At 42.4% G+C, this 27,754-nt stretch overlaps 1 protein-coding gene across 1 annotated transcript in view; it reads left to right on the top strand.

The window, feature by feature from the left end:
* Nucleotides 1-27,754, top strand: part of EML6 (EMAP like 6) — an 884,002-nt gene that overhangs the window by 183,410 nt on the left and 672,838 nt on the right. Inside the window, exon 2 of the mRNA XM_085612599.1 lies at nucleotides 26,559-26,718. Within this exon, the coding sequence (XP_085468725.1) occupies nucleotides 26,559-26,718 (160 nt within the window). The remainder of the gene's footprint in view (nucleotides 1-26,558; nucleotides 26,719-27,754) is intronic.

Here is a 27,754-nt window from a genome sequence, read left to right on the forward strand (position 1 = left end):
TCTGCCAGTGCTGTGGTCCTCCTGCGGGGAAGCAACGACTGGGTATAACGGTGCTACACTGGTGTCTTCATTTGGCTTTCCCGGCGCTCAGGATCAATCGCTCTCCTGCTCAATGGCAGACACTTTGTTTCCCCGGTCATTGCTGCCTGCTTTGTTGTTGCCTGCCTCACCGTGCCCGCAGGAGTTTCCAGCTGAACTACACCTGGCGACCTCGAGGAACCGTTCACGGTGGCCTACGGCTCCTTTTATGTGTAACTCATGTACTTTACAAGCCAGGTCTGGATTTTATATGGTGTGCAAGGGGACCTCCATAGATGAACGGCGGCCATTTTGTGACTCTACTTCTCCATCTTCTCCCAAGTGGCCATATTGTCTTTGTCTGTTCGGGACGCGGGGCATTCACGAGGGGGCGGGTCTAATCGTACGCCCGCGATCGGGCCAGGGCTAGATTACTCTCTATCATCATGGCTTCACGGCCGGGCTGGACTGGGACTGGAATTGTCTACATATGTTGTGCGCACTCGTCGCGATCTGTCTGCCTTCTTTGCCTTGGTGTTACATGCTATCTTCACACGACCGCCTTTGGGTGTAGTGGGATTTCAGTGTGTGGAGGATTGGTTGGCCGGTGGTGTCGGGCGCTCCGAGGATACGTGGGCTCCTCCCCACCTCCTTTCTTCTTTCTTCTCTTAGTTTCTTTACTCTATTCCTACTTTCTCTCTTGTCTATATTTCGGGTTCATTGGGCGACAGGCACTATGCTGGGGGGGGGATAGGCCATAGCCTCCGCATTGGTGTAGGGTGGGGGGGTAATTTACTGTTTCTTTTTAGTTCTATGGGCCTCTTTCTTTCATGTCTCTGCGCTATGCTTGTTTCGATTCGGGGTCCGGGTGTGGGGTGGATTGAGTGGGGGCGGCTTTTAGGGGGTGCGTATTTACTACTGTGATGATCCTGTTATCTAACTGCATCGCCTTACTGTATGAGATTTTCTATGGCTGTTTTAATGATGCTGCTGCCCTCCAGTGTATGAAGCCGACTTGCGGACTCGAATCTCCTTATTTCTATCCTTTACTGCCTTTTTTTTCTCGATAAAAATTTTTTTTTTTTTTTTTGAAAACCTTAAAATTAACCTTCACTTCTCCTTCCCCCGGTGTCAAGGATCCCTCCAGTGTATGAATCCTGAATCGTTGCTAATCTTGACCTTGACGCACAGGGGATGTATTGTTTGTCTCTGTGCTCAACCGTATTGTGGCCGGCCTGAGGTTTGTAGGCCCGTATTTGTTCTTTTACTATGCACAAATAAAGGTTTTTAAAAAAAAAGAAAAAAAAAAAAAAAAAAAAAAAAAACCTCCTTTCCGCTTTAAACAAAGAGTCCTGTCACTCAAAGGAGGGTGTGGCTTGAGAACATTTATTCAGATTTTATGGCTGTTTAAACCAGAGATGCATTTATTTCAACATTCTCATGCCTTTCTCAATATGGGTTTCATGAAACATGCAGGTAAGTAATGCAGTACACAATCCATTTTTGTAGAAATGAATACAACTCGCAAAAGTTAACTTTTAGCAAGCTGGCATCCTGGTAGACCTAATTGTCCCGCCTGCTCAGTGTGTGTTGTTAATGTCTTATAAATGCAGCTCTGACACGATCTCAGTTTTTAAAACTACAATGGTGCAATCCCCGACCTGGCTGGCCGTTTTTTATACAGTTTCACAAGTTGCCTTTAGTAGAATGCACTCCCAACAAGTCTTTCAAAAGCGCAGGAACAACTTCAGAGAAAGACAGATAAAACAATCATCGCATGCCTTGCCTGACGCGTTTCCAACTCCCATGATGCTTAACAACCAGAGGCCCACCTGGGCAGGTTTTCAAATTAGAGGGGTTATTTCAGTTGGAGTGATTGCTGAATGAACATGGCTTGGCATGCTGCCTCTGAGGAAGGAGATTTACTCTGAAACGCGTCAGGCAAGGCATGCGATGATTGTTTTATCTGTCTTTCTCTGAAGTTGTTCCTGCGCTTTTGAAAGACTTGTTGGGAGTACATTCTACTAAAGGCAACTTGTGAAACTGTATAAAAAATGACCAGCCAGGTCGGGGATTGCACCATTGTAGGAATCAGTACAAGTCCTGTGGCATGCAGATGTAAAGCGCCATGTGGGAGCAACAAGTTGCGCTTTACTTTGGGAACAAAATTCGAGAGAGATGAGCGTGACTACATTCAAGGCAGAATTTTAACATTCGCAAAAAAATTCGATGCACCCCGCAAAGAACTAAGTAAGTACAAGACCGCTCCTCCACCCCCGAGAATTGAAACCTCCGAATCAGACCTTACTGAAAATGAACAGTCAGGGGATGACGGAGCGACCCCAGCCAATGACCAAGCCAAGACTCCTTTTCATCTGGAGTTCAACCTGATCCGCCAAACGTGGCTCAGAGATGGAAAAAGCAAGCCACCAGAAAGTGACGACCAACGAGACGAGGCGGTTGGAAGAGGCAGGGGAAGAGGCAGAGGAAAACGCGGCAAGAGGGGCAACAGATGGTAGAAGTTGAAAAAAATCTCACTATTGTGAATTTAACATCGCAAATACTTTCACCAACGGAGGAATCTACCTTGCAACTCGGATTAACATTCTGCCCTAATGAGAAAATGGAATTCACGCAGACTAGGATAGATTTGTTCAAATTCATCCGCAAGTTGAAATTGCATAAATTTTTTAAACTGAAGCCATCGATCACTGAAGCACGACGGTTAAAACTAAAACCAACAACCAAAGATACCGACCTCCTTACCATACAAGATCTTAACATGCTTGAAATACTTGAAGAACTGAGGTTAGAACAAAGAAATGCTGTCGAAGAAGGTACTGATTTAGTGACAAGAACTAGACAAGTTGGCATTGAACAGGCGGCACCAGTGACAACGTTTAAACCTTTGTCTCAATTCAATCCACAAATGCCTTATGACGCAATCGACACTTTCTCGGACGCAGTTCTAGGAGACCTTGTAAAATTTCGAAACAACAATAAATTTACTAAGAATAGACGTAAGAACCTCACTAAGGAACAAAGTGAGATCCTGGTAAATCTGAGTAAGGAGGAAGGAATCATTTGTAAGCCATCAGATAAAGGTGGCAACATCGTGCTGTTAACTAGAGAACAATATTGCGGTGAAGCTTTAAGACAATTAAATGAAGTCAAATCCTATGAGAGAACAACGAGAGAACAATATCAGGAGAGTATTTCTAAGTTTCATGATCTCATTAATAGATGGCGTGACCAATCCATGCTGGACACTGACAAATTTCTATTTCTGAGAAATAATGATCCTGTGCTGCCGACATTTTATCAGCTCCCAAAGATCCATAAAAATCAGGTTGATCCACCGGGGAGGCCGATTGTCTCGTCTAAGGGAGGTTTAACAGAGAATCTGTCAAGATACATTGACTCTTTTCTTTTCCAGTTTGTTCTACAACTCCCCTCGTACGTAAAAGACACCAAAGACTTTATTATTCACATCGATAAGGTGCAATGGGAACCAACTTTTGTACTTTTGACTTTAGATATAACGAGTCTTTATACGTGCATAGATCATAGACAAGGGATTCAAGCGGTGCAATATTTTCTTGATAAAAGATCATTGAAGTTTTTGACACATAGTCTCATGTTGATCGAATTTATCGAATTTTGTCTTTTTAACAACATTTTTTGGTTCCAGGATGAACTGTTCAGACAGGTCTCCGGTACAGCAATGGGCACCTGCTTCGCCCCTAGCTATGCGAATTTATTCGTAGGCTGGTGGGAGGAGCAGGTGGCCATGACCGGCAGCAGGGAGAAATGGGCAAAATATGGGGTCGTTTGGTACCGATATATCGACGACCTCTTCCTGGTGTGGAGGGGATCTATCGAACAAGCGAGGGAGTTCATCCATGAATTAAATGACAACGACTTAAACCTGAGATTTACATATGACATTAGCCCAACTGAAGTAAATTATTTAGATCTCAGAGTGTATGCGAAGGATGGCAGATTAGAGACCGAACTGTTTAGGAAACCCACGGCGGGTAATTCGATTCTACACGCCGACAGTTGCCATCCTCCCCAATTAATTAACAGCATACCTTACGGTGAACTCCTCCGCTTAAAACGTAATTGTTCTTGTGACAAAGACTTTGAGAGAGCAGCTACTGGCTGCATAGCTAGATTTAGCACGAGAGGTTATGATCTGGGTTTGTTACAGACCACATATAAGAAAGTACAGAGAATTCCCCGCAAAGAGCTTTTTAAAAACACAGAACAAATAAAAGCAAAGGTAAGGGACAAAGCAGACCCTGACACAGGCACCTTCCGCATGATTACCACATATTCAGAGGATGCAAATTGTCTAAGAAGTATGCTTAAAAAGAACTGGCATATCCTCCAAACGGATTTAGTAATAGGTAAAGATATTCCATCTAGACCTTTAATTACTTTCCGTAAAGCAAGATCACTGAAGGACCGATTAGTCCAGAGCCATCTGTCACCGATTACATCTAACACAGGGACTCTAAAAGAGATGAAAGGTTTTTTCCCGTGTGGAAAATGCAGGGCCTGTGCCAACAGCAAAAGAGTCCTTACATATAACATCTCTGGTGTCATACAACAGAAAGTGATTAAAAGATTCATTACATGCTCTACATCACATGTTGTGTACTGTTTAGTCTGTCCTTGCAGGCTTAGATACATTGGAAGTACCATCAATAGTGTCAAGTTACGCATTCTCGAACACCAACGAGCCATAGTAAATAAGGATGCGAATTATCCTGTGGCCAGGCATTTTGCAATCAAACATCAAAGCAACAGGGAGCTGTTGCAATATTTTGGAGTTGACCATGTCCCTATAAACGCAAGAGGTGGAGACAGGGTTCTAAAGCTGCGTAGATTAGAATCCCGTTATATTATTGATTTACAGACTAAGGCACCCAAAGGACTCAATAGTGGGGAGGAACTCACAGTACATTTAGGGAGCTGATCTAACCAAATGCTTTTCTAGTTCTTCTGTTCCATGTATTGTTGAAAGTTTATATTGTCATGGTTGATTTAACATCTCAGGGGATAGCCATGTATTTAAACCCTCTCACTCATAACTGTTATTGTTCTCACTGATTTTTAGTGGGAAGCTTTCAACTATGACAGCAGTAAATGTACTATTCAGTATTGTGAGATTGTCATATTTGATTTTCCGATACACGGTGTTATGGTGTTTATGACCGATCTACTGATGCCGATTGAATAGCCACGATAGGAGATAATATACTATTGAGTATTCACTGCTGTACATACTTTGACTACACCGATACACGGTGTCATGTTGTTTGAAACTTATCCACATCTGTGGACATTGAATTAGAAAAGCGTGTAATCATGACAGTAGAGCATTTACCATTGAGCATGTATATATTTATATACTGATATTTTCCTCTGTACATAATTTTATGTTGGGATTGAGAGAGGGTTGTTTTCATGAGTTCCCATGCATCATTGTATATACTACATACCATGCAAAGATGGCCGCCACTTTCACAGATTAATTTAAGTAGTCTTTGACTACAGATGTCACTTCCGCAATCACGTGCATGTTAATTTAAAAATGCTGCTCACCGTGATTTTTGTAAACACTGACGAAGGAATTTCCGAAACGCGTCTGTTTTCTTGTGTGGCTCAATAAATATCTGTGAAGCGACCCTCCGAGTGCTGGACTTTTACTGCAAGTTGCGTGAGTCTTGGAGCATTGATTTCTACGTGGAGCACTGCCACGACGAGCACCCGCCTCTGAGTGCCTTGGTCTTCGGTGCAACCTTGGAGCTGGATATATATATATATAGTCACTGAAAAAACCATAGGTTTCAGGGCTGTTATAGTTATCTGGACATTTCACTCGTACAAAACCAGTGAAATTCCCCTGTTAAAGTTAGTTCAGCTAACTATAACTCGCGCGCCCGCAATGCACTGCTGATGACGTCACATATTACATCACTCATGACATGGTCAGTGACATCACTCATGACATCACTGATGACATCTCAAATGACTTCACTGATGACATCATCCAGTGAATGTGTGTTTTTCTGAAAATTAAATATGTTTTATATATGTATATCTCAAGGTCGATGGAAGAATAAATGGGTATATAAGTGTCTGAATGGACTATTTTTTTTGTTGATAAATTGATTGTATAACTGACTGATTAAGTGTATCTTAGTGAATACATGGGTTAGTGAGTAATGTTTAAATATGTAAATATCTGTATCAGTCTCTCACTTTGTGTATAAGTGGCTGTATGGGTTGGTGAGTAGCTACATGAGTGTCTATATGGGTTATTATTTGTTTTTTGAGTATCTGTATGAGTGTCTGAGTGTCTGTATGGTTCGGTGGGGGTATTACGTAGTGCATAGATGCATGAATGAGTGACTCACTGTTTGTATGTGTTGAAGACAGCATGTGTGCAGGACTGTATGGGTGGATGAGTGTGTGTATGGGTGTGTCAGTGAGTGAATGACTGTCTCAATAGTGTCTTTTTGAGCAACTACATATGTTTTAAACTAGTATATGTGAGTATTGGTGTATAGAAGTGAGTATATGTGAGAGTGCGAGATTGGAAAAGTTCCTGTATAAATTAGTATGAGTTTCTATAAGTGATTGCTTAAGAGAGTAAGTATGTGTAAGTTTCTGTAGTAGTAAGTGTGGTGGTGTGTGTATAACTGTATATGCAATTTAATGGATGTTTGATACTTTGTTTGCATGTGTGACTATGTGTGTGAGTAACTTTATGGATGAGTGTCAGTGTGTAACAGGATGTATAGGTGTATGAGTACATATGATGAGTGAGTACATGTATGAGTGACTGTATAGGACTGTTGGTGAATGAGTGGATGTGTGTGTAGATATTTAAATTACTGAATAGGTTTGTTGTAAGTGGTATTGATATATCCATTGTTTTGAAAATGTTAGTTACTATTTTTGAGTGTGTGTATCAAAGGTTATATTAGGATGAGAGGAGGTCTGCCACTCTATCACAAGGATGATGTCATCAGTGATGTCATTTGAGATGTCATCAGTGATTTCACTGACCATGTCATGAGTGATGGAATATGTGACGTCATCAGCAGTGCATTGTGGGCGCGCGAGTTATAGTTAGCTGAACTAACTACAACGGGGGAATTTCACTGGTTTTGTATGAGTGAAATGTCCAGCTAACTATAACAGCCCTGAAACCTATGTTTTTTTCTGTGAATTTCTAAGGTTTTTTAAATGCTAATTACTAACTATAACATGTCTGAAACCTATGGTCTTTTCAGTTAATTTCAAAGGTTTTTTTAATGCTATTTTCTAACTATGCCTACAGAGGTAGGACATGTGAAGAAAGAAGAAAAAACACACAGAAAGAAGAAAAAGAAATGCAGAAAGAAGCAACAGAAGTCCTCAAAGACGAAGAAAAGTGCAGGAAGAAGGAAGACGTGCAGAAAGAACAAACAGAGGAGCAGAAAGAAGCCTTGTTGCAAAATCATCCTGTACCCTCAAGTTTTTCAGACGGGTACTGGTGGTAACTGAGTCTGACTAACCAGTCCTAGAGCCAGTGCTATGCTAAAAGACACTTAGAATACAGTGAAAACACCTGCATACACTAGGGAACACTATGCGTTGGGGTACCCCTGTGATTAGCATGACCTCCTCTGTAAGCCCCTAGTACATAATAGGGCAGGGGGATTAAAACTACCTCTTAAAACGCGCCACGGGGTGTGTTTGCACACTGGTGAAAGGAAGGGGGGCCCGATGTGACGTGTGTAAACACACTCTGTGTCCGTTTTAAGTTGTGAGATTAAGTCCCCTTGAATCCTGAGAGTCCCTGGGGTCCAACTAGCCCACTAGGTACCTCCAGTAAGCGCCACAGAGCTGCCTAAGTAGGCCTGGGGGGGTCAGGGTGTTTTTACCCTGCCCCCTTTTCGTGTTTTGCGCCTTAGTTTTACTGATTTCTTGTGCCTCGGTTCTACCGAGGCACAAGATGGCTAGCAACACTTCCTGGTTTGAAGTGTTGACAGCCAATTAGCATAAAGCTTGTGATCGGGAGGGTGTGCGGATCCTGCGCGGCCATAGATATCGCAACTTTGTTAATTTTGATTTTCTCAGCAACTACTGAATGGATTTACACCATTTAACAAAAAGGGATCTTTCTGAACCAAAGGCTACCTTTTTGCCAAATTTGGTGTAATTCCGTTCAGCAGTTCGGGCTGTAGCCATGTCAAAGTTTCCTATGGGAAATTGCATGGGGAAAACACGTTTTGGGACCCCCTTTTTTCTTGGCCCCCGCTTGACGAATCACCCCGAAACTTTCAAGATAGGAGCGGACCGGAGCGCCCCACGAGTTTTGAAAATTTTGCGAAGATCCGTCAATCGGTGCCAAAGGTATTAGGAATAGAATGTTGCGAATTTCCTATGGAAAATAGGTCCTAACTATAACTACCTACTGGCGACCGCCGGTAGGTATAATATATATATATATTATCTACTGGCGGTCGCCAGTAGATAGTTATAGTTAGGACCATGTTTCCATAGGAAATCTCAAAATTCTATTTTGAATAACTTTGGCGCCGGTTGACGAATCCTCGCGAAATTTTCAAAACTAATGGGGCGCTACGCTCCGCTCCTACCCTGAAAGTCTCGGGGTGATTCGTCAAGCGGGGGCTGAGAAAAAAGGGGGGTCCCAAAACGCGTTTTCCCCATGCATTTTTCCATAGGACCTTTAGACACAGCTACAGCCCGAACGGCTGAACAGAATTACTTGTAATTTGGCAGAGAGGTAGCCATGAGGTCAAGGAAGTGCCTTTTGTAGGTCTGGTGTAAATCTGTTCAGTAGTTTCTGAGAAAATAGCATTTAAATCAATATATATATCTGTAAGCGCGCTCCTTGCGCTTACGGTAAGCTTACCGTACGCGTACGGTGACGTGCGCGAGCGCATTTCTGATTGGTTGTTAGATCAAAGTAAACATTCGAATCGGTCAAAACCAGGAAGTATCGGCCGCCATTTTCTGTCTCTCGCACTGAAAAACAAAGGTTGATAACATGAAAAGGGGGCAACGAAGAGAGTTGCAGACCCCCTAGCGTTCGTCAGGGGGTTCACGAAGGACCAAAAAGTATGAAAAATAAATTTAATAATTTTTAAAAAAAATCACGGAGTGCGCGTACGGTAAGCTTACCGTACGCGTACGGTAAAAAAGAATAAAAAAAAAAGAATTAACAATCACATTTAATATATAAATCTAAGGACCCCCAAGGGAGAAAAAAACAATTGATATTTTGTAAAAAATGGCGTGGCGTGCACGGTACGAAATGCGCAAGGTGGGCGCTCGGTGCGCAAAGCGCACCGAGTGCCCACAGCGCGCGCACGGTGCGCGATGCGCACCGTGCGCGGAAAAATTAATAATAAATAGATAACTTAGCATTTAAAAAAACGGACAAATTCACTGAAAAAACCATAGGTTTCACACACGTTATAGTTAGGAATTAGCATTTAAAAAACCTTGGAAATTCACTTAAAACACCATAGGTTTCACACAAGTTATAGTTAGCTGTACATTTCACTCGTAAAAAACCAATGAAATTCCACGTTATAGTTAGATCAGGTAACTATAACTTGCGCGACCGCAATGCACAATGTGTCATTTCAGATGTCATCAGTGATGTCATGAGTGATGTCACTGACCATGTCATGAGTGATGTAATATGTGACGTCATCAGCAGTGGATTGCGGGTGCGCAAGTTATAGTTACCTGATCTAACTATAACGTGGAATTTCATTGGTTTTTTACGAGTGAAATGTACAGCTAACTATAACTTGTGTGAAACCTATGGTTTTTTAAGTGAATTTCCAAGGTTTTTTAAATGCTAATTCCTAACTATAACGTGTGTGAAACCTATGGTTTTTTCAGTGAATATATATATATATATATATTCACTTAAGAAACCATAGGTTTCACACATGTTATAGTTAGCTGGGCATTTTCCTCATGAAAAACCAATGAAATTCCCCCGTTATAGTTAGTGCAGGCAACTATAACTCACGCGACCGTAATCCGCTGCTGATGACGTCAGATATTACATCACTGTATTTACACATTTATATACCCATGTCTTCTTCCTTTTTTTTTTAGCTATACATATATTTTTTTATTTTTTTTCAGAAAGACACATATGTCATCAGTGATGTAATATCTGACGTCGTCAGCAGCGGATTACGGTCGCGTGAGTTATAGTTGCCTGCACTAACTATAACGGGGGAATTTTATTGGTTTTTCATGAGGAAAATGCCCAGCTAACTATAACATGTGTGAAACCTATGGTTTTTTAAGTGAATTTGCAAGGTTTTTTAAATGCTAATTCCTAACTATAACGTGTGTGAAACCTATGGTTTTTTCAGTGAATCTGTACGTTTTTTTAAATGCTAAGTTACTTCACGCAGTTCGTTCCGTGCGCGCACGGTGAGCACGCGGTGCGCTTTGCGCACCTCGCGCCCACTTTACGCAGTTAGTGCCGTGCACGCACGGTGCACTTTGCGCACCGTGCACGCACGGTGGGCACGCAGTGCGCTACGCGCACCGCGCGCCCACGTTACGCTTAATGGGCCATGTACACACGGTGCACTTCGCGCACCGTCCGCACAAGGAGGACACATGAAACGCTTTGTTGTTAAGTGTTTTGGTGTAAACTGTTAATCGTTTATTAATCCATGCACACACACTGCGCTGCACGCAGCGTGTGCACACGGGGGGATTGACATTGCGATTTTATTTTACAGCGTTTATACCGTGCGCGCACGCTGCACGAACCTCGCTGAATTTTTTTCATTTCTATAGTGCGCGCACGCTTCGCGCACTCGGCGATTTACCGAAAAAAATTAACTTTTTTTAATTGCCCTTGGGGGATCTCTGAGGACCCCTTGACCCCTGCTAGGGGGTCAGGAACTGTCCAGCGTGCCCCCTTTACGTGTTTTTCTCCTTTGTGTTTCACCCCCCTCTCAGTGCGAGAGACAAAATGGCGGCCGACACTTCCTGGTTTCGACCGATTCGAATGTTTACTAAGATGTAACAACCAATCAGAAGTGCGCTCGCGGACGGCCGAGTGCGCGCACCCTGCGCGCACGCTGCGCGCGTATAGATATATATATTGATTTAAATGCTATTTTCTCAGAAAATACTGAACAGATTTACACCAAACCTGCAAAAGGCACCAAACGGACCTTATGGCTACCTCTCTGCCAAATTTCACGTAATTCTGTTCAGCCGTTTGGGCTGTAGCTGCGACAAAAGTCCCTATGGAAAAATCCATGGGGAAAACGTGTTTTGGGACCCCCCCCTTTTTCTCGGCCCCCGCTTGACGAATCACCCCGAGACTTTCAGGGTAGGAGCGGAGCGGAGCGCCCCATTAGTTTTGAAAATTTCGCGAAGATTCGTCAATCTGCGCCAAAGTTATTCAAAATAGAATTTTGTGATTTCCTATGGAAACTCGGTCCTAACTATAACTATCTACTGGCGACCGCCCGTAGATTATATATATATATATATATATTACCTACTGGCGATAGCCAGTAGGTAGTTATAGTTAGGACCACGTTTCCATAGGAAAACCTCAACATTCTATTTTGAATAACTTTGGCGCCGGTCGACGAATCCTCGCAAATTTTTCAAAATAGGTGGGGCGCTACGCTCCGCTCCTACCCTGAAAGTCTCGGGGGGATCCGTCAAGCGGGGGCTGAGATAAAAGGGGGGTCCCAAAACGCGTTTTTCCCATGCATTTTTCCATAGGACCTTTAGAACGAGCTACAGCCCGAACGGCTGAACAGAATTACTCAAAATTTGGCAGAGAGGTAGTCCCTAGGTCAAGGAAGTGCCTTTTGTAGGTTTGGTGTAAATCTGTTCAGTAGATTCTGAGAAAATAGCCTTTAAATCAATATATATATCTGAGCCAGCTTACGGTACGCTTACCGTGCGCTTACGGTAAGCGTACGGTGGCGTGCGCGAGCGCGATTCTGATTGGCTCTTAGATCTTAGTAAACATTCGAATCGGCCGAAACCAGGAAGCGGCGGCCGCCATTTTGTCTCTCGCACTGAGAGTGATTTTTAAAATATCAAGCCCAAAAACATGTAAAGGGGCTGTTTTGACAACTCCCTCCCACATAGTCATGTTGAGGGAGTCCCCAAACATCCCCCAAGTGCAAAAACGGTTTTATTTTTTTTTCGGCAATTTCGCGGGGTACGCTTACCGTACGCTTACCGTAAGCGTACGGTAAAAAAATAAAAATAAAAAAAACACTATCCACACTTACCCCACCCCCTGTGCTTTTGGTGGCCGAAGGCCACCAAATGTACAGGGCTTATGTTAAGGGCAAAAAACACTATCCACACTTACCCCACCCCCTGTGCTTTTGGTGGCCGAAGGCCACCAAATGTACAGGGCTTATTATAAGGGAAAAAAACTTAGCATTTAAAAAACCGTACTAATTCACTGAAAAAACCATAGGTTTCACACACGTTATAGTTAGGAATTAGCATTTAAAAAACCTTGCAAATTCACTGAAAAAACCATAGGTTTCCCACATGTTATAGTTAGCGGAAATTTTACTGATAAAAAACCAGTGAAATTCCCCCGTTATAGTTAGCGCAGGCAACTATAACTCACGCGACTGCAATCTTCTGCTGATGACATATGTGTCTTTATGAAAAAAAAATATTTGTAATATATGTATAGCTAAAAATGTATGGAAGAAGACATGGGCAAATAAGTGTCTAAATACAGTATTAGCATCAGCAGAGGATTGCAGTCGCGTGAGTTATAGTTGCCTGCGCTAACTATAACGGGGGAATTTCACTGGTTTTTTATCAGTAAAATTTCCGCTAACTATAACATGTGTGAAACCTATGGTTTTTTCAGTGAATATATATATGTGTGTGGTTTTTTTTTTGCATCATAATCCTCCTTTAACAATTTTGCAAAAAATGGCTCGGGCTACTATCTCATCCACACGCTCAGGTTTTCTCAAACTTTAAAAGTTTTGTATTGAAACATTCTCATCTGTTAAAGTGACAGTGCATTGTACTTATTCAACAACCCTAAACAATAAAGTTGTTTTGTCAAGCAAGATCAGTAAAGATTTGTATTCTCTGTTTTGTTTAGTGTTTTTGTATTTTTAATGCTTATTACATTTTCCTAAACTAATTCCATTCCATTCTTAAGCGTTTTTCTTTTTTACCGTTTAGTATTTCTTGGTCTGGCAATTCAAACCAAGATAAAATACATTAAGAAACAATAAATCAATAATAAATAAATTGTTGCCCATTATGTTGAACTCATTGTACCGTCGTGTTCAAGCACAGGACGCTGCGAGCTTACCGCCCGTATTCCTCATGTACCTATTAGTGACTAACCTTTCATTTCTACTACAGTGTGTATTTCGGGCATGCATGATCGTTATTGTAGCAATGTAATAGCTATGAATATTCACAGGGCTATCTATTATGCCTCGATCCATTACATTGCACCACCCATGTCATGTATTGGCAGCTCACACTTCATGGACTAGTGATTATCGCAGAGTTTATAAATAACCAGGGCATAAAGTGCCAAATGCATAATGTCATGTTAAAATAAATAAATAAATATATATATATATATATATATTTATTTATTTTAAAAAAAAAATATTTTTTTTTTACACAAGAGACGCCGCACTCTGGAACCAGGTTTGCAAAACTTTATTCAACCATAAAGCCTAGTCTGTCAAACCGACGCGTTTCGGCCATGACGGCCTTGTTCACGGTAGGTGACACTACTGTCAGCTGTTTTTTTATGTCATTTCCTGCCAAACAATTAGTCCCACTGAATTCTGGGAGTTGAAGTACATTTTTAACATAAATCACCTAATTACAGAAACCTTAAAGAAAAAAGAGAGGATATTTCTCCTTGTATAGTACTGTAAGTGTTTGTACTGATGAGGCTATTGCATGATGAATGCCCATAAATACATTATACAGACAGGGAGACATGCACAATTTGAGGAAATAAATGTGGATTTATGTAAATGTGTTAAAGTGACCACATTGGTGTAGTACCATATATTGACAGAAATTCCCCATGCCCATATATATATATATATATAATCAACTGGCGGTCGCCAGTTGATAGTTATAGTTACAACCTAGTTTCCATAGGAAATCTCAAAATTCTATTTTGAATAACTTTGGCACCGGTTGATGAATCCTCGCAAAATTTTCAAAACTAATGGGGCGCTCCATTCAGCTCCTACCCTGAAAGTCTCGGGGTGATTCGTCAAGCGAGGGCCGAGAAAAAGGGGGGGTCCCAAAACGCGTTTTCCCCATGCATTTTTCCATAGCACCTTTAGTCGCAGCTACAGCCCGAACGGCTGAACAGAATTACGTGAAATTTGGCAGAGAGGTAGCCATAAGGTCAAGGAAGTGCCTTTTGCAGGTCTGGTGTAAATCTGTTCAGTATTTCCTGAGAAAATTGCATTTAAAAGCATATCAATATCTATACGCGCGCACCGTGCGCGCACGGTGCGCGCACCCTGCCGTGCGCGAGCGCAATTCTGATTGGTTGTTAGATGTTGGTAAACATTCGAATCGGTCGAAACCAGGAAGTGTCGGCCGCCATTTTGTCTCTCGCAGTCTGAGGGGGTGAAAAAAAAAGGTGGAGAACGTGAAAAGGGGGCAGAGTGGACAGTTCCTGACCCCCTAGCCTTGGTCAGGGGTCACAGACGGACCCCCAAGGGCGAAAAATCGCGAGGTGCACGCACAGTGCGCGCACGGCGAACCGTGGGTGCTCGGTGCGCGAAGCGCACCGAGCGCCCACAGCGCGCGCACGGTGCGCAAAGCGCACCGTGTGCGCACGGTGCGCGCACGGTGAAAAACCTGAAAACAAAAAAAATTAATAAATACATAACTTAGCATTTAAAAAAACGTACAAATTCATGAAAAAACCATAGGTTTCACACACGTTATAGTTACGAATTAGCATTTAAAAAACCTTGCAAATTCACATAAGAAACCATAGGTTTCACACATGTTATAGTTAGCTGGACATTTCACTCGTAAAAAAACAATGAAATTCCCTTGTTATAGTTAGTGCAGGCAACTATAACTCACGCGACCGCAATCCTCTGCTGATGACGTCAAATATTACATCACTGATGACATATGTGTCTTTATGAAAAATAAATATTTGTAATATATGTATAGCTAAAGATTAATGGAAGAAGACATGGGTAAATAAGTGTCTAAATACAGTGATGTAATATCTGACGTCATCAGCAGAGGATTGCGGTCGCGTGAGTTATAGTTGCCTGCACTAACTATAACGGGGGAATTTCATTGGTTTTTTACGAGTGAAATGTCCAGCTAACTATAACATGTGTGAAACCTATGGTTTTTTAAGTGAATATATATATACAGAAAAACAAGGATATTGTCATTCGCAACAGTGACAAGGGTGGCAATATTGTAATTTGGCCGATCACCATGTACAATAAGGAAGCGTATAATCAACTAAACGATCGCAACTGCTACACAAGGATCACCATCGGTAACATGAAAATTGCACAGAAAGAATTCCAACATAAGCTAGTCAAATGGAACAATGCGAAACTTATCAGTAATGATGAATTCAAATTTCTGAAAAATGATAACCCTACAACACCGACCATCTACTTCATCCCAAAAATTCACAAAAACGGTAACGAACCTCCTGGAAGACCAATTATCAGTGCCAAAAATAGTCTTATGGAACACACAACAAGATATATTGACTATTATCTACAGGAGTATGTACAGAGTCTACCTTCCTATGTAAAAGATACAAGTGACTTTCTAAGGAAAATTATGAATGTGGAATGGCATAATGACTATTTACTGATAGCATTAGATGTAACTTCGCTATATACTAGCATTAATCATGTGGATGGGTTAACGGCTGTACAACACTACCTAGCTCAAAGATCGACACAACATCTTGAACACAGCAAAATGTTAGTAGAAATGATCGAATTCTGTTTACACAATAATACTTTCATGTTCAACAGCCAGTTGTATCAGCAAACTAGAGGGGTAGCGATGGGGGCCAGCTTCTCACCGAGCTATGCATGTCTGCATATGGGCAAATGGGAGGAGCTGGTCCTCAGAGATGAGTATGGGGAGAACATTAGGAACAATGTTGTCATCTGGCTAAGATACATTGATGATTTGTTTGTAGTGTGGCATGGTTCTGTACAGCAAGCCAACGAGTTCATACAGAATATTAATGTGAACAATTTAAATCTGCATTTTACCGCCACCATTAGCCCTTCCCAGATTGAATTCCTAGACACCCAAGTCTATATCAGTAACAACAAAATAGAAACTCGTCTCTTCAGAAAAAAGACAGCGGGCAACTCTACCCTCCATGCAACTAGTGCACATCCAAAGCACCTTATCAATAGCATTCCCTACGGGGAGATGCTGCGCATAAGGCGCATTTGCAGTAATGATCTAGACTTAAAAGTAGCACAGCATGAAAGTAAAAATCGCTTCCTACAACGGGGCTACAAAGTTAGCATCATAGACAATGCCATAAAAAAGTCCATGTCCTGTACTAGGGAGGAAGCAATCAAAGATAAAAAAGTGGATAAGATACCGTTTGACAACTCTAGGAAAGTCAACTCTAACAATGTATCTCAGGACATTTTGGATAATACAAACGCCAAAGAGGAATTCAGACTGATAATACAGTACAGTCAACAACACAAGAGTCTCAATAAAATCTTACAACGAAATTGGCCATTGGCACTTAGTGACCCAGTAATAGGACCCCTGCTACCGCAGAGGGTGTCCATCACTTATAGCAAGGCGCCCTCAATGAGAGACACATTAGTCCACACCAGCCCTGAAGTGATTAGCAATAGTAGTTGGATACAATCAGTCAAAGGATTTTTCAGATGTAAAACGTGTAAGGCATGCAATCAAGGAGTAAATACCAGTACATACAAAACCCCTTTTAGCGATTACAACCACACTATCACTAAATTTCTAACGTGTAAAACAGAATATGCTGTGTATGTCCTTTCGTGCCCATGCAACCTACGATACATAGGCAGCACAAAATTACCCGTTTTCAAACGTATCCTTCAACATTTAAGGGCTATCACTAACCAGGACAACACATACCCCGTTGCAAGGCATTTTAGAGAAAAACATAAATCTGACAACCACCTTCTCCAATACTATGTCATTGACTCAATTGCACCTAGCAGGAGAGGTGGTGACCGTGAGAACAAATTAAGAAAATTAGAAACCAGGTACATTTTACAAATGGACACGAAGCATCCTGCTGGTCTCAATGCTACAGAAGACCTCTACACGTGTCTAATATAATTTGATATTGCAAACCTCATTGTTATTAGAGAGAGCATAAAAACAACCATATACACCAGGTAGCTCTCGTCATCTTTACAACAATGCTGTATAAACTCTTAATCGTTGAATTGTAAATCATTGGTTAAATCAAGTTTTATTCAAAATCCTTGTATATATATATTTATAAAAATGATATTTTACTATTTATTCATTTTTTATAATATGCTTTTATCGATACCTGATGAATTAAACTTCAAGGTATTTAAGCTGTTAGAATAGATTCATCTTCAGTGGTACCTATCTGAATGCAAGACTACATAGATAGGTCAATAGATACATTTTTAAAGGTTCAAAATACCTTTTAATCTATTTATTGGCAATTTTTTTTGCACACACTAAATTGCACTGGCACTTACGCACTTTACTGGTGCTGTCGGTTCATTTGTATGTCCGTTCCAATTGTTCGTTCATGCATTGAAGATTGTAAATATTGTATATATTGAATTTCTAACCAAGATTTAAGAATTACCCAAATAATCGAAATAATTGCGACTTGACATCAACATAAGCCAAGGTATTTTACCAGCATCATTCAATGATTTCTTGGATAACATATCTGCAGCATTGTCAGTATCCTACCTTCTATACACAGGTCTCATTTGCTCATAAATCAATACATAGAAGCATAAACTATATGTACGGTAACATTAACATGAGTTTCAATTCTCTTTACGGGTCCCACTCGTCACTGAAACAAGAATTATTCGAATGTATGGTTTTTAAATTGTATTTTATTCACATTGTGTTTGTATGCACTTTGCACTTTCACAGAAATAATATTTATATTTTATTATTTCTGCTTTTAAATTACATACCATGAGTCACGTACCAGAATATAAGCAAATAATTGCACAGGTATATCAGATATATATACCCTGGTGAGCATAGGCAAATGATTAAAATCATGAACAGATTGTCGGTATTTTACAGAGATATTTCAAATAATGTTTAACTAAAAAGAAAAACAAACAGATATCATCATGTATTGTTGACACAGAAACTACGTTTAATGCTTTGAATTAGACTCTACTTCTGTTAAGCTTTTCTTTATGTTCATCGATTAATTTGCGCGCCATGCTTGTCACGTGATCATGATTACTGCTGCACTGTCACTTTAAAAGGGGAGTTACATCCAAATGCCACTGTCATGTGATCAAGGCTCGGGCGAGCCGAAACGCGTTATGGCGACAAATGGAATAAAGAAGAAATAACTTTGCACACAATTTTGGGTCTGTGTCCATCCTGTGGGAGAGCCGTTGGGTGAAAGCCAGCGGAGGAGTATTGGAGATATATATGTATGTTTATATCTCCTACTGGTGGACACCATTAGGGGTACTTATGGTTCGGACCTAGTTTCCATATGAAAATCTTTTTTTTGCTCATAACTTTGACAATAATTGACGAATGTCATGACATTTTCAAAACTAGTTTGCCACTCACTTCTGCTGCTGTCTGGAAAGTTTCAGGGTGATTCGTCTAGTGTGGGCCGAGAAGAGGGGGACCCCAAAACGTGTATTCCCCATACAGTTTCCCATATTGTTTTTTTACACACAACTTTAGCCTGAATCGCTGAATGGAATTACACCAAAGTTGGCAGAAAGCTAGAGATTGGTCCCCAAATATCTCTTTTTGTGATTTGGTGTAAATCTGTTAAGTAGTTTTGGAGTTATTAAAGAAAAAAGACTTAGGTTTATCTTGGGACACAGAGGTGCTGACATCTGATTGACTCCCACCACTTCAACCAGGAAGTGGTGACAGCTATCTTGGGACTCAGGGCTCAGCTTGAGTGTCAAGAAAAATGCATATAGGAATATCCTGACCCCTTAGGCCTGGTGGTGGGGTCTCACAGGCACGCCGTCTATGGCCAAAAAAGTTTATTTTAATTTTGCAGCGAATTTGCAGAGGATCTGCTTCAAAATGGAAAATAATTTTTTAAAAAGCGTGGTCTTCCGCATCTGTTTTTTCTTGCCTCCCAGGAGGGCCAGGTCCTGGGAGAACTCTTTAGATTAATACAGGAGAGTGTGACACACATGCCCACCCTTTCCTAGGCCTAGCTCTACCGTGGACCCCATTTCTCAGGTCCCGGCCTTTATTAAGAATGAGGAGTGGGGTCGTGCTCGCAGGGAAACATGTGTTTTCTCTTGTTTAGCCGGAGCAATTTCAAAACTCCCGCCAAGTGAGAGCAACAAAGTTTGCTTCTTGCTGGCGGTAGCTTAAAAAATGCTCCGCCACCTGGGAGCAGACTTCAGTCTGTTTCCATTGCACCCACCCTTTGTTGGACCGAGTCTCCAGGGCAGATATTGGACCAGGGTAGGGGCCATGCAGCCCACCTCCCTTTTTAGAATATGGCCAGGATCCGGGGGATGGGGTTCCCAGTGCTAAAATTGTCCTGGGGAATGCGGCTGTGTGCCCCTTTCCAATTTAAAAAGGTGCTGGCCCCATGGGGATGGGCTCCCTGGGGTCGAAATCGACCCAGGTAGAGGGGCTGCGTGCTTCCATCCCCCATAAATATAAAAGTGGGTCTGGGGGAATTGGTTCCCCATGGTCAGAAAGCAGCCCGGGGAGGAGGCCAAGTTCCCCCTCCCCTAACATCAAGCAACAGGCCCTGTGGAATGGGGCCCATGGAGCCAAAATTGGCCCGGATGTCACGTTCCCTCACCCAGAAAATGTACTGGGCCCTCGGGGATGAGGTGCTCGTGGATAAAATCCGGCTTCGTAGTGCCCTCCATCCCGGGTTGACTGCGGTTGGTGGGTTGGCCACAGGCCAGTCCTTGTGGCCAACTGTCCACACCGCACGGCCATGTGTGCGCAGCATGCTGTTGGCTGCAGGGAGGGGATTGGCCACTGCCGGGCCCTACGGCCAACCCCCGGCAGTTGGTTTAATGTATGGTAATTAAACATTACTTTCTGTTAAAAAAAAAACCTAGAAATTCACTGAAATATACAGGGACTTTTTAGTTTGGAAATCAAATTCAAATAAAATGAGAAATTCATTGAAAATAACAAAGGTTTCAGGGACGTTTTAATTAGGTTCAGATTATACACACACAAAACCATAGAAATTAAGTAGTTATAGTTAGTTATTTAAAGTAACTATAACTTTTGCCTTAAGGTAACTATAACTTGCGCCCTTGCTATGCTCTGCTAATTACCCCTATATTACATCAGTCATTACATTGTCTATGACATCATTGATAATATCACTGGAAAATTTGCTGTAAAATTATTGATGAGAAAACTGTGCCTGTTCGAGCGCGAGTTATATTTTCCATTGGGCATAAGTTATAGTTACTTTAGACAACTTTAACTATAACTGCTGAATTTCTATGGTTTTGTGTGTGTACAATCCTATATAATTTTATAGATATATATACCTATATAATTTATTATATATATATATTAGGGCTTCCGGTTTTATGGTATTTTTTTAAACATTTCTGTCTGTATTTATCCATATTTATATTTTGGCCATTTTATCTGTATGTATCCATATTTATTTTGTGTTTTGCTTATAAATGAAGTTGTAAAACTGTAAATTTCCATATTTATTCAACTGATAGATACGCACTCATACTTTGTCTGTCGTGTTTTAGCTATTTAAGCTGCCAAATATTACATAACAATACATCCACTGGTAGATACTAGCAGTATACCACAAATGTATATTGACACATGCCGTTATTTAAAGAAATGTCATCCTGTTTTTTAGATTCCCATGCTGTCTATCTGCTCAGTTGTTGGGTTATAATTCATGAAAGACAGCACGGATAGTCACTTAAAAGAAGCACAATTTTCTGTATTTATCCACTTTTAAAAATAACTTTGTTTTCTGTCTGCATTTATTTGTAAATATCCGTAAAAACAGCAAACATGGAGCCATATATATAATATTTATATTATACACACATATGTATGTTTCCAAAATATCATCAGTCCTCTCTCCAACAATCATTCGACAGTACCAAATCCAGAGGTCAAACACGGATTCCACAAAATAAGGCTGAAAGTTTCTTAATCCATTGAATACGCTTTATTTACAACATGCAATGCCAATAAGGCTGATGTGTTTCAGCATAACCCCTTCCACTACATATTTATATATATTACCCAGTGGTGGTTGCCACTGTGTAGTTAAAGGCAGGGCCACGTTTCCATATGAAAAGCATTTTTTGGTTTGCTTATAATTTTGGCGCTGTTTGATGAATCTTCACAAAACTTTACAAACAAAATGTTAGTCCACCTCAACTCCTTCTTGGAAAGTTTCAGGGTGATCGTCAAACGGGGACCAAGAAAATGGGAGGAGGGGTCCAAAACTCATTTCCTCCATTCACTTTTTCCATTGGAAAAGTAGACTGCGCTACAGCCAAACAGCTGAACGGAATTACACCAAATTTGGCATAAAGCTAGCTGTTGGTCCAGAACGCATGCTTATTGTGATTTGGTGAAATCTGTTCAGTAGTTTTAACGATAGTAAGGTTAAAAAATATAGATATTTCACACAGCAGAGGATCTGTGGAGATCTGATTTCAAGATGAGGTCTGAGTGTCTGCTACAGTGGAGCCAACCGATCTCAAGATGAGAGCTGATTGGCTGCCTCCACATCAACAAAGATGTGATAGCAGCCACTTTACATCCTTGGAGCTGAGTTGCCTGTGCTATAGCAAAGTGTAAAAAAATATATATATATATATATATGGGCCAAAAATGTTTTTTTTTGTAATTAGCACAGCAGATCTGCAGAGTGAGGCAGGGCCCGGGGGAACCGTAGCAGCATTGATGGCGATGGGGAGGGGGTCATGTGCCCCCCCACCCCCTCCATGGACCTCAAGGGCGGCATTTGCTTTAAAGGGGAATAGGGTGTATACCCCCCTCCTAAGCCTCAGACCTCCACACGGGACCCCACCCCCCATCCCTGAGCCATGGAAGACCCCAGGGACCCCATCCCCTGTGGCCGGAATTCAATTTAAGGGGATAGGGTGTGTTACACTCCCTTACCAGACCTTCGAAAGGCCATGGGGACCCCATCCTCCAGCCGGCTCAGTGGGTGGATCTTGAGGAGCACTGTTTCCCTGCCTGCAAGAGTGCGGGCAGGGAAAACTTGAAAGCTCCCACCCATCAGGAGCTGCAGAAATTCTCCCGCTGGGTAGGAGCACACATTTTTTCCTCTGCCCACACTAGTGCGGGTAGGGAAATAGAGATTGCTACCAACTGGCGGGGAGCACAGGAAGAAAACCTGCTTCTGCCAGGCGAGAGAAAAGTCAGCTTCTGCTGCACCCAGTATGGGTGCATGTAGAGAAGCCAGCAGGACTGCAGGGGCCATTGGCCTCCCCCGCAGCTCCCAATGTAATATGTTGTGTGGGTAGCCTAGCCACCCACCTTAGGCCCCAGGGGAAATGGGTCCCAGTCGCCAGTATTGGCTCAGGGAGGGGTGCCACACGCCCTCGCTCCTTTTAATGAATGTCAGCCCAGGGGTCCCGGGGCCTTTTGAAGCTTAGGGTGAGGGCGGACCATGCCCCCTCCCCAATATTAAAAACATAATTGTCCAGCTTCTGCCAGAACCCAAGATGGGTGCTGACAAGGGAGCCGGCGGGGCCGCGGCAGCCCTGAGAATCCCTCCCATGGCCCCCAGTCAAAAACAAATACAGATGTCCTTGGTGGGCCCGGGACACCCACAATAATAATAAATAATAAAAAGGGGGGGTGAATAATAATTAAGCGACAAGAGCTGCTCATTTATCATTCACTGCTTCTATCAAGGAGCGCCCCATAATGCGCTAGGGCTTTTTTCAAGTAGTGCTGTGCTGCCAAGTTGTGTTGTGACTAAAACCTGACTGACAGGTTGGTTGAATTAGAGATGAGGCTTTGAAAGGTTGCTTGTGAATGAATGAGGAGTAAGGGAGGTTGCTCGAGGACACATAAAAAAGTAATGAGGACTGGTAAAGGGCTAGGAGGATGCCAAGCTGTTATGTGGTGTATTTGTATTCAAAATGACACTAATTGACAAAACACAGACAATAACAACTTGGAAATATGAGAAATGACCTAACTGCAAGCTTGAAAAAAGCATGCTGCAACAGTAAAACCACTACAGTAGCATGGGACAACAGCATACTCAATGCCTTTTTTCTGTACAGTGCTCCAGCTAGTAGTAACCAGTGTAGTTCTGTGTTCAGAGGTAGAGTGAGGTCAGTAGGGTGCCAAGCATGGGTTGTATGTAGCTGCATTGCAACGTCTGTACTTTGCACAGACAGTATTAAGAGTGCGGTGTGGAGACAGCAAAGACCATTGTTCCTATAGAGATAGGCTTTCACGGTTAACATTCCTGTGTTTGAGGGAAAAGGACTACAGGTCGTTGGAGCGTATGAAAGGACCTAAACATGGAAAACAGAATCAATTGACATTGGAATTCATTTAAACCGCTCCTCGGGGTCCAGCTGCGTCCCTTCCTCTAGTATTCACCGCTCTTTTTACTTTCTTAGGTCTCCTCATGTTTCCACTTCATGGTGGATAGCAGCCCTGAAGTAGCTGCTGACCTCTGCAATGCCACATTAGTGAAGCTTCCACTAGAGGCTGTGCACTGCTTTCCACCAATCACTTACCAGTTCTTCACTCCCCTATTTACACTAATTTCCGCAACCCGGTTGGCTCGTTTATTTATCAGTCTGCTATTTAGATTTTTGACAGATGGCAGGATTCACCCAACTTCTGATGTAAGGTCTCAGAGGCAAGCAACTTAATCAGACTTCCCCTTAGAGAATTGATGCTGATGTACTTAGCCTAATCTTTGCAAACTACCCTACGTTCCTTTCAGTTCTAGCAGATTCCATGAGTATCCTCATACCAGAGACCCCATTCTGGGGCCTGAAATTACGGGTGTAATACCTACCTTTTCTAAGTGCACTGCAGATTTTGGGCCTAATTACGAGTCTGAGGACTGTCAGATTCAAAGGGGCGTGGCAGCCCAGCCACTGCCACACCAGCAGTCCAACAGCCCCATTACAAGTTGGGTGGTCGAACCGCCATTGCACCGCCGCAACTGCCAGGGAACCGACTTTACCTGGGGCAGTGGCGCGGTGGTCAGGGGCTCAGTAGGTTGCTGGAGGTGCTGCAGCAGCAAAGCCATGCATATTACGAGTTTCAGGACTGCCAGCGGTGTAATGGAGATCTTTCCATGTGCATGGGGCTGCATGCAGGGGGGCACAAGTTGTGCCCCGCTGTGTGCATGCACCTCAGTTCCTGCTTTACAGTCCATGCCATTCTGGAATTGATTTTGGCATTCCCATTGCGGTGCCCATTTTCAGAGGCACTGCCGTAGAACCAGAAAAAAAAGCCCACCAGACACAAGGAAACTCGTAATCTGGTGGGCGATGCCCACACAGGTTTGGGGGTGCGGGAGCAGGCTACTGGCATGGCGGTCCGCTCCTGCACTGCCAATGTCAGGGCTTCCCAGGAGTACTGAAATGTAAAAACTGTAAATTTCTGTGTGTGTGTGTGTGTATTTTACATGTGTTAATTGCAACTCACCAGTGCATTTGGACTGAATAACTGTTATTATTGTTTCTCCTTCAGGACATTTATTTTCCTATGGAAAAACAACTTCCTCCACAGCACCACCAGTACTCAGGGTGTTCCTCCCCTTTCCCAATCTGAAATCAGATTTACGCCTTCTCTAGGCTTGTTTTTAGGTTGGGAACTAACTGAAAACTACCTGCAGTTGTGCGTTTGTGGGCGTTCACTCCTTTTAGCAAGTGTCCCTACCCTGGAATGCCCACAGCCTGCAGCTGTTGGATTTACTTGCCCTTAAAATTGCGCCTACTGGTGTAATGTTAAGTGTACGTAAATCAATTTACAAGTGAAAATTCACGTTTCGTCCAGAACCTACATTTTCAGGGGAGGAGTAATGAATGTGCAAACCTTTGTGTTGTTCTACTCCTCCTGTGTCCTACTCAGTGTGTCCCGTTGTCTTGTCTGCTTTGGACACCTCCTGCCTGCCTCGCTGTTTTCTGGTCGGTAAATGTTTTAACATCAGTGTCTCATTTGTTTTTCTGTAGCCCAGTCATGCTTCGCACCACCGCTTCTTTCGGGAATTCTTCAAAAGTGTTTGATTATTCATCCTCTTTTTTTTTTATTTCAACAAGATTTTATTGAGATTTTGTCATATACAAAAGCCAAAAACAAAACAAACAAAAAAACTAAACAAGTAGACATAAAACATATAACATGCACCTTGTCTCCCGTGATGTTACAGGGCACCGCCTGTTGGTTGTACCGTTTGAGGTACAGTTTGTTTATTTCTGTTTCCTTACAGGCTGCCCTTCACCCTCTGTTCTAGTAAAGAGTCACAGGTAGGGAACAGGGAAGAAGGGACCTGAGCAGAGAGAAGGGACCAGAGCGGAGAGAGAAGAGAAAAACCTGCTCGCGATTGTCTAGAGAGGTTGGAGTCAAGTCGCTATACTAGACTTCTTCAAGGAGGTTCATAGGGGTCTAGGTACTTGTCCAGAGATGCCCACATTCCCCTGTCGGGCTGTCTCCAGGGTGAGTCTCGTAGGGCCATCGCATCTGCACCTCTAAGGTAGGTCACCCAGTTGAGCCAACCCTTAAACGATGCCTTGGATGTGTCTTTCCACTTATTTAGAACCATTTTTACACCTGCTGTTAGTAGGAGATCAAGTAAGTCGCTAGCCCGTTGTGTGATTGGTTCTGTCCTTTAATAAGTTTCCTTCTACAATCCAAAGCCCATCATGATTCACTACCTGCCCTTTTCCTTCTGCTGATATATTCAAGAAAGCACGTTTTCTACATTTTTTTCAAGTTGCCTTTGAATTGCTTTCCTTCGCTCAAATTGATGTCTTGCCCTTAAAAGGTACCTTTCTGCCTGAGTTCTTAAAAACCAGAAGGGCACAGTTGGATGTATTGTTAATCATGGGTGCCCTTAATGAGTGAGCACAGGAAGGTCACTGTTAACACGTCTGTTCAAACTGTTATTACTTTTATTGCTGTTCTTCTGCTGATAAAACTCTGTCAAGCCAACTTGAAGGCCCACATATTGAATTCATGCTTTCTTTGTTTTGCAGCCTCGCTTTGCACCCGGATAAAGCCCTTGTGGCGACGGGGCAGGTCGGGAAGGAGCCGTACATCTGCATTTGGGATTCCTACACTGTGCAGACTGTCTCTTTTCTGAAGGATGTGCACACCCATGGAGTGGCCTGTTTGGCTTTCGACTTGGATGGACAGGTAGAGATGTTCGAACTGTTTACATCATTTCAATTTCTGTCCTGCAAATCAAACTTCACCGGCACTGCTGTGTAGGGGTGTAGGAGAGAAGGATATTTTTTCGAAAGAAATGTATTCGTTGCATAAGTACTGTGAAATATTCTAAATAGTTGTATTAGCTGAATGTACATGCAATTGGAGATTACTATACCAGGACTAAAACAGTCCTTATATAGTAGGCATAAGCCATTGAAGCAGTGGCATATTGGTTCCAAATACGTTCAGATGCAGCATCCTTGATTGGATATCCAGTTGACCAGTTGCAAATGGCTTTTTACTGCATTCAAAAAGAAGTATTGATGGACAGAATGCAGAACAATGTCATACATTCACCCCAGTACAGAGATCTGGGCCTAAATCCATCGGTTTTTTTGCTCACAATGCCATTCCAGTTTGGATCCAGCCATATGCAAATCAGTCTTGACCCTGTGCTCAATGGGAACAGTCCAGCCCGAACTGCCAGGTCAGGTCCTCCCTGGACTGGAAACAAGCATCCTAGGACCGGTTTCGGGATTTCACCCCTCTTCAGCCAGGATAGCTTGATTCCAGTGGCATGGAGAGCACGGGACTCACGTCTGAGCATACCCACCCCACTCGGGGTGACAAATGCAAAAACAACAGTTGATGGACAGAATGCAGAACAATGTCATACATTCACCCCAGTACATAGATCTGGGCCTAAATTCGTCGTTTTTTTGCTCACCATGCTATTCCAGTTTGGACCCAGCCATATGCAAATCAGTCTTGACCCTGTGCCTCATGGGAACAGTCCAGCCCGAACTGCCAATCCAGGTCCTCCCTGGACTGGAAACAAGCATCCTAGGATCGGTTTCGGGGTTTCACTGCATTCACCTGCTGCCATTTATTTAGAGAGACTTCTAGTTGTATCTAGCTGCATCTTGGACCTGTTTATTGATGGCTAATGGTATATCTTTGAAGGTTGTAATTTTGGTTGTGTAGTACACCTCAGCATTTATTTTACCCTATTTTTCACTCA

This window comes from Triturus cristatus, chromosome 6 (assembly GCF_964204655.1).
Source record: "Triturus cristatus chromosome 6, aTriCri1.1, whole genome shotgun sequence".
Taxonomy (NCBI): Eukaryota; Metazoa; Chordata; class Amphibia; order Caudata; family Salamandridae; genus Triturus; species Triturus cristatus.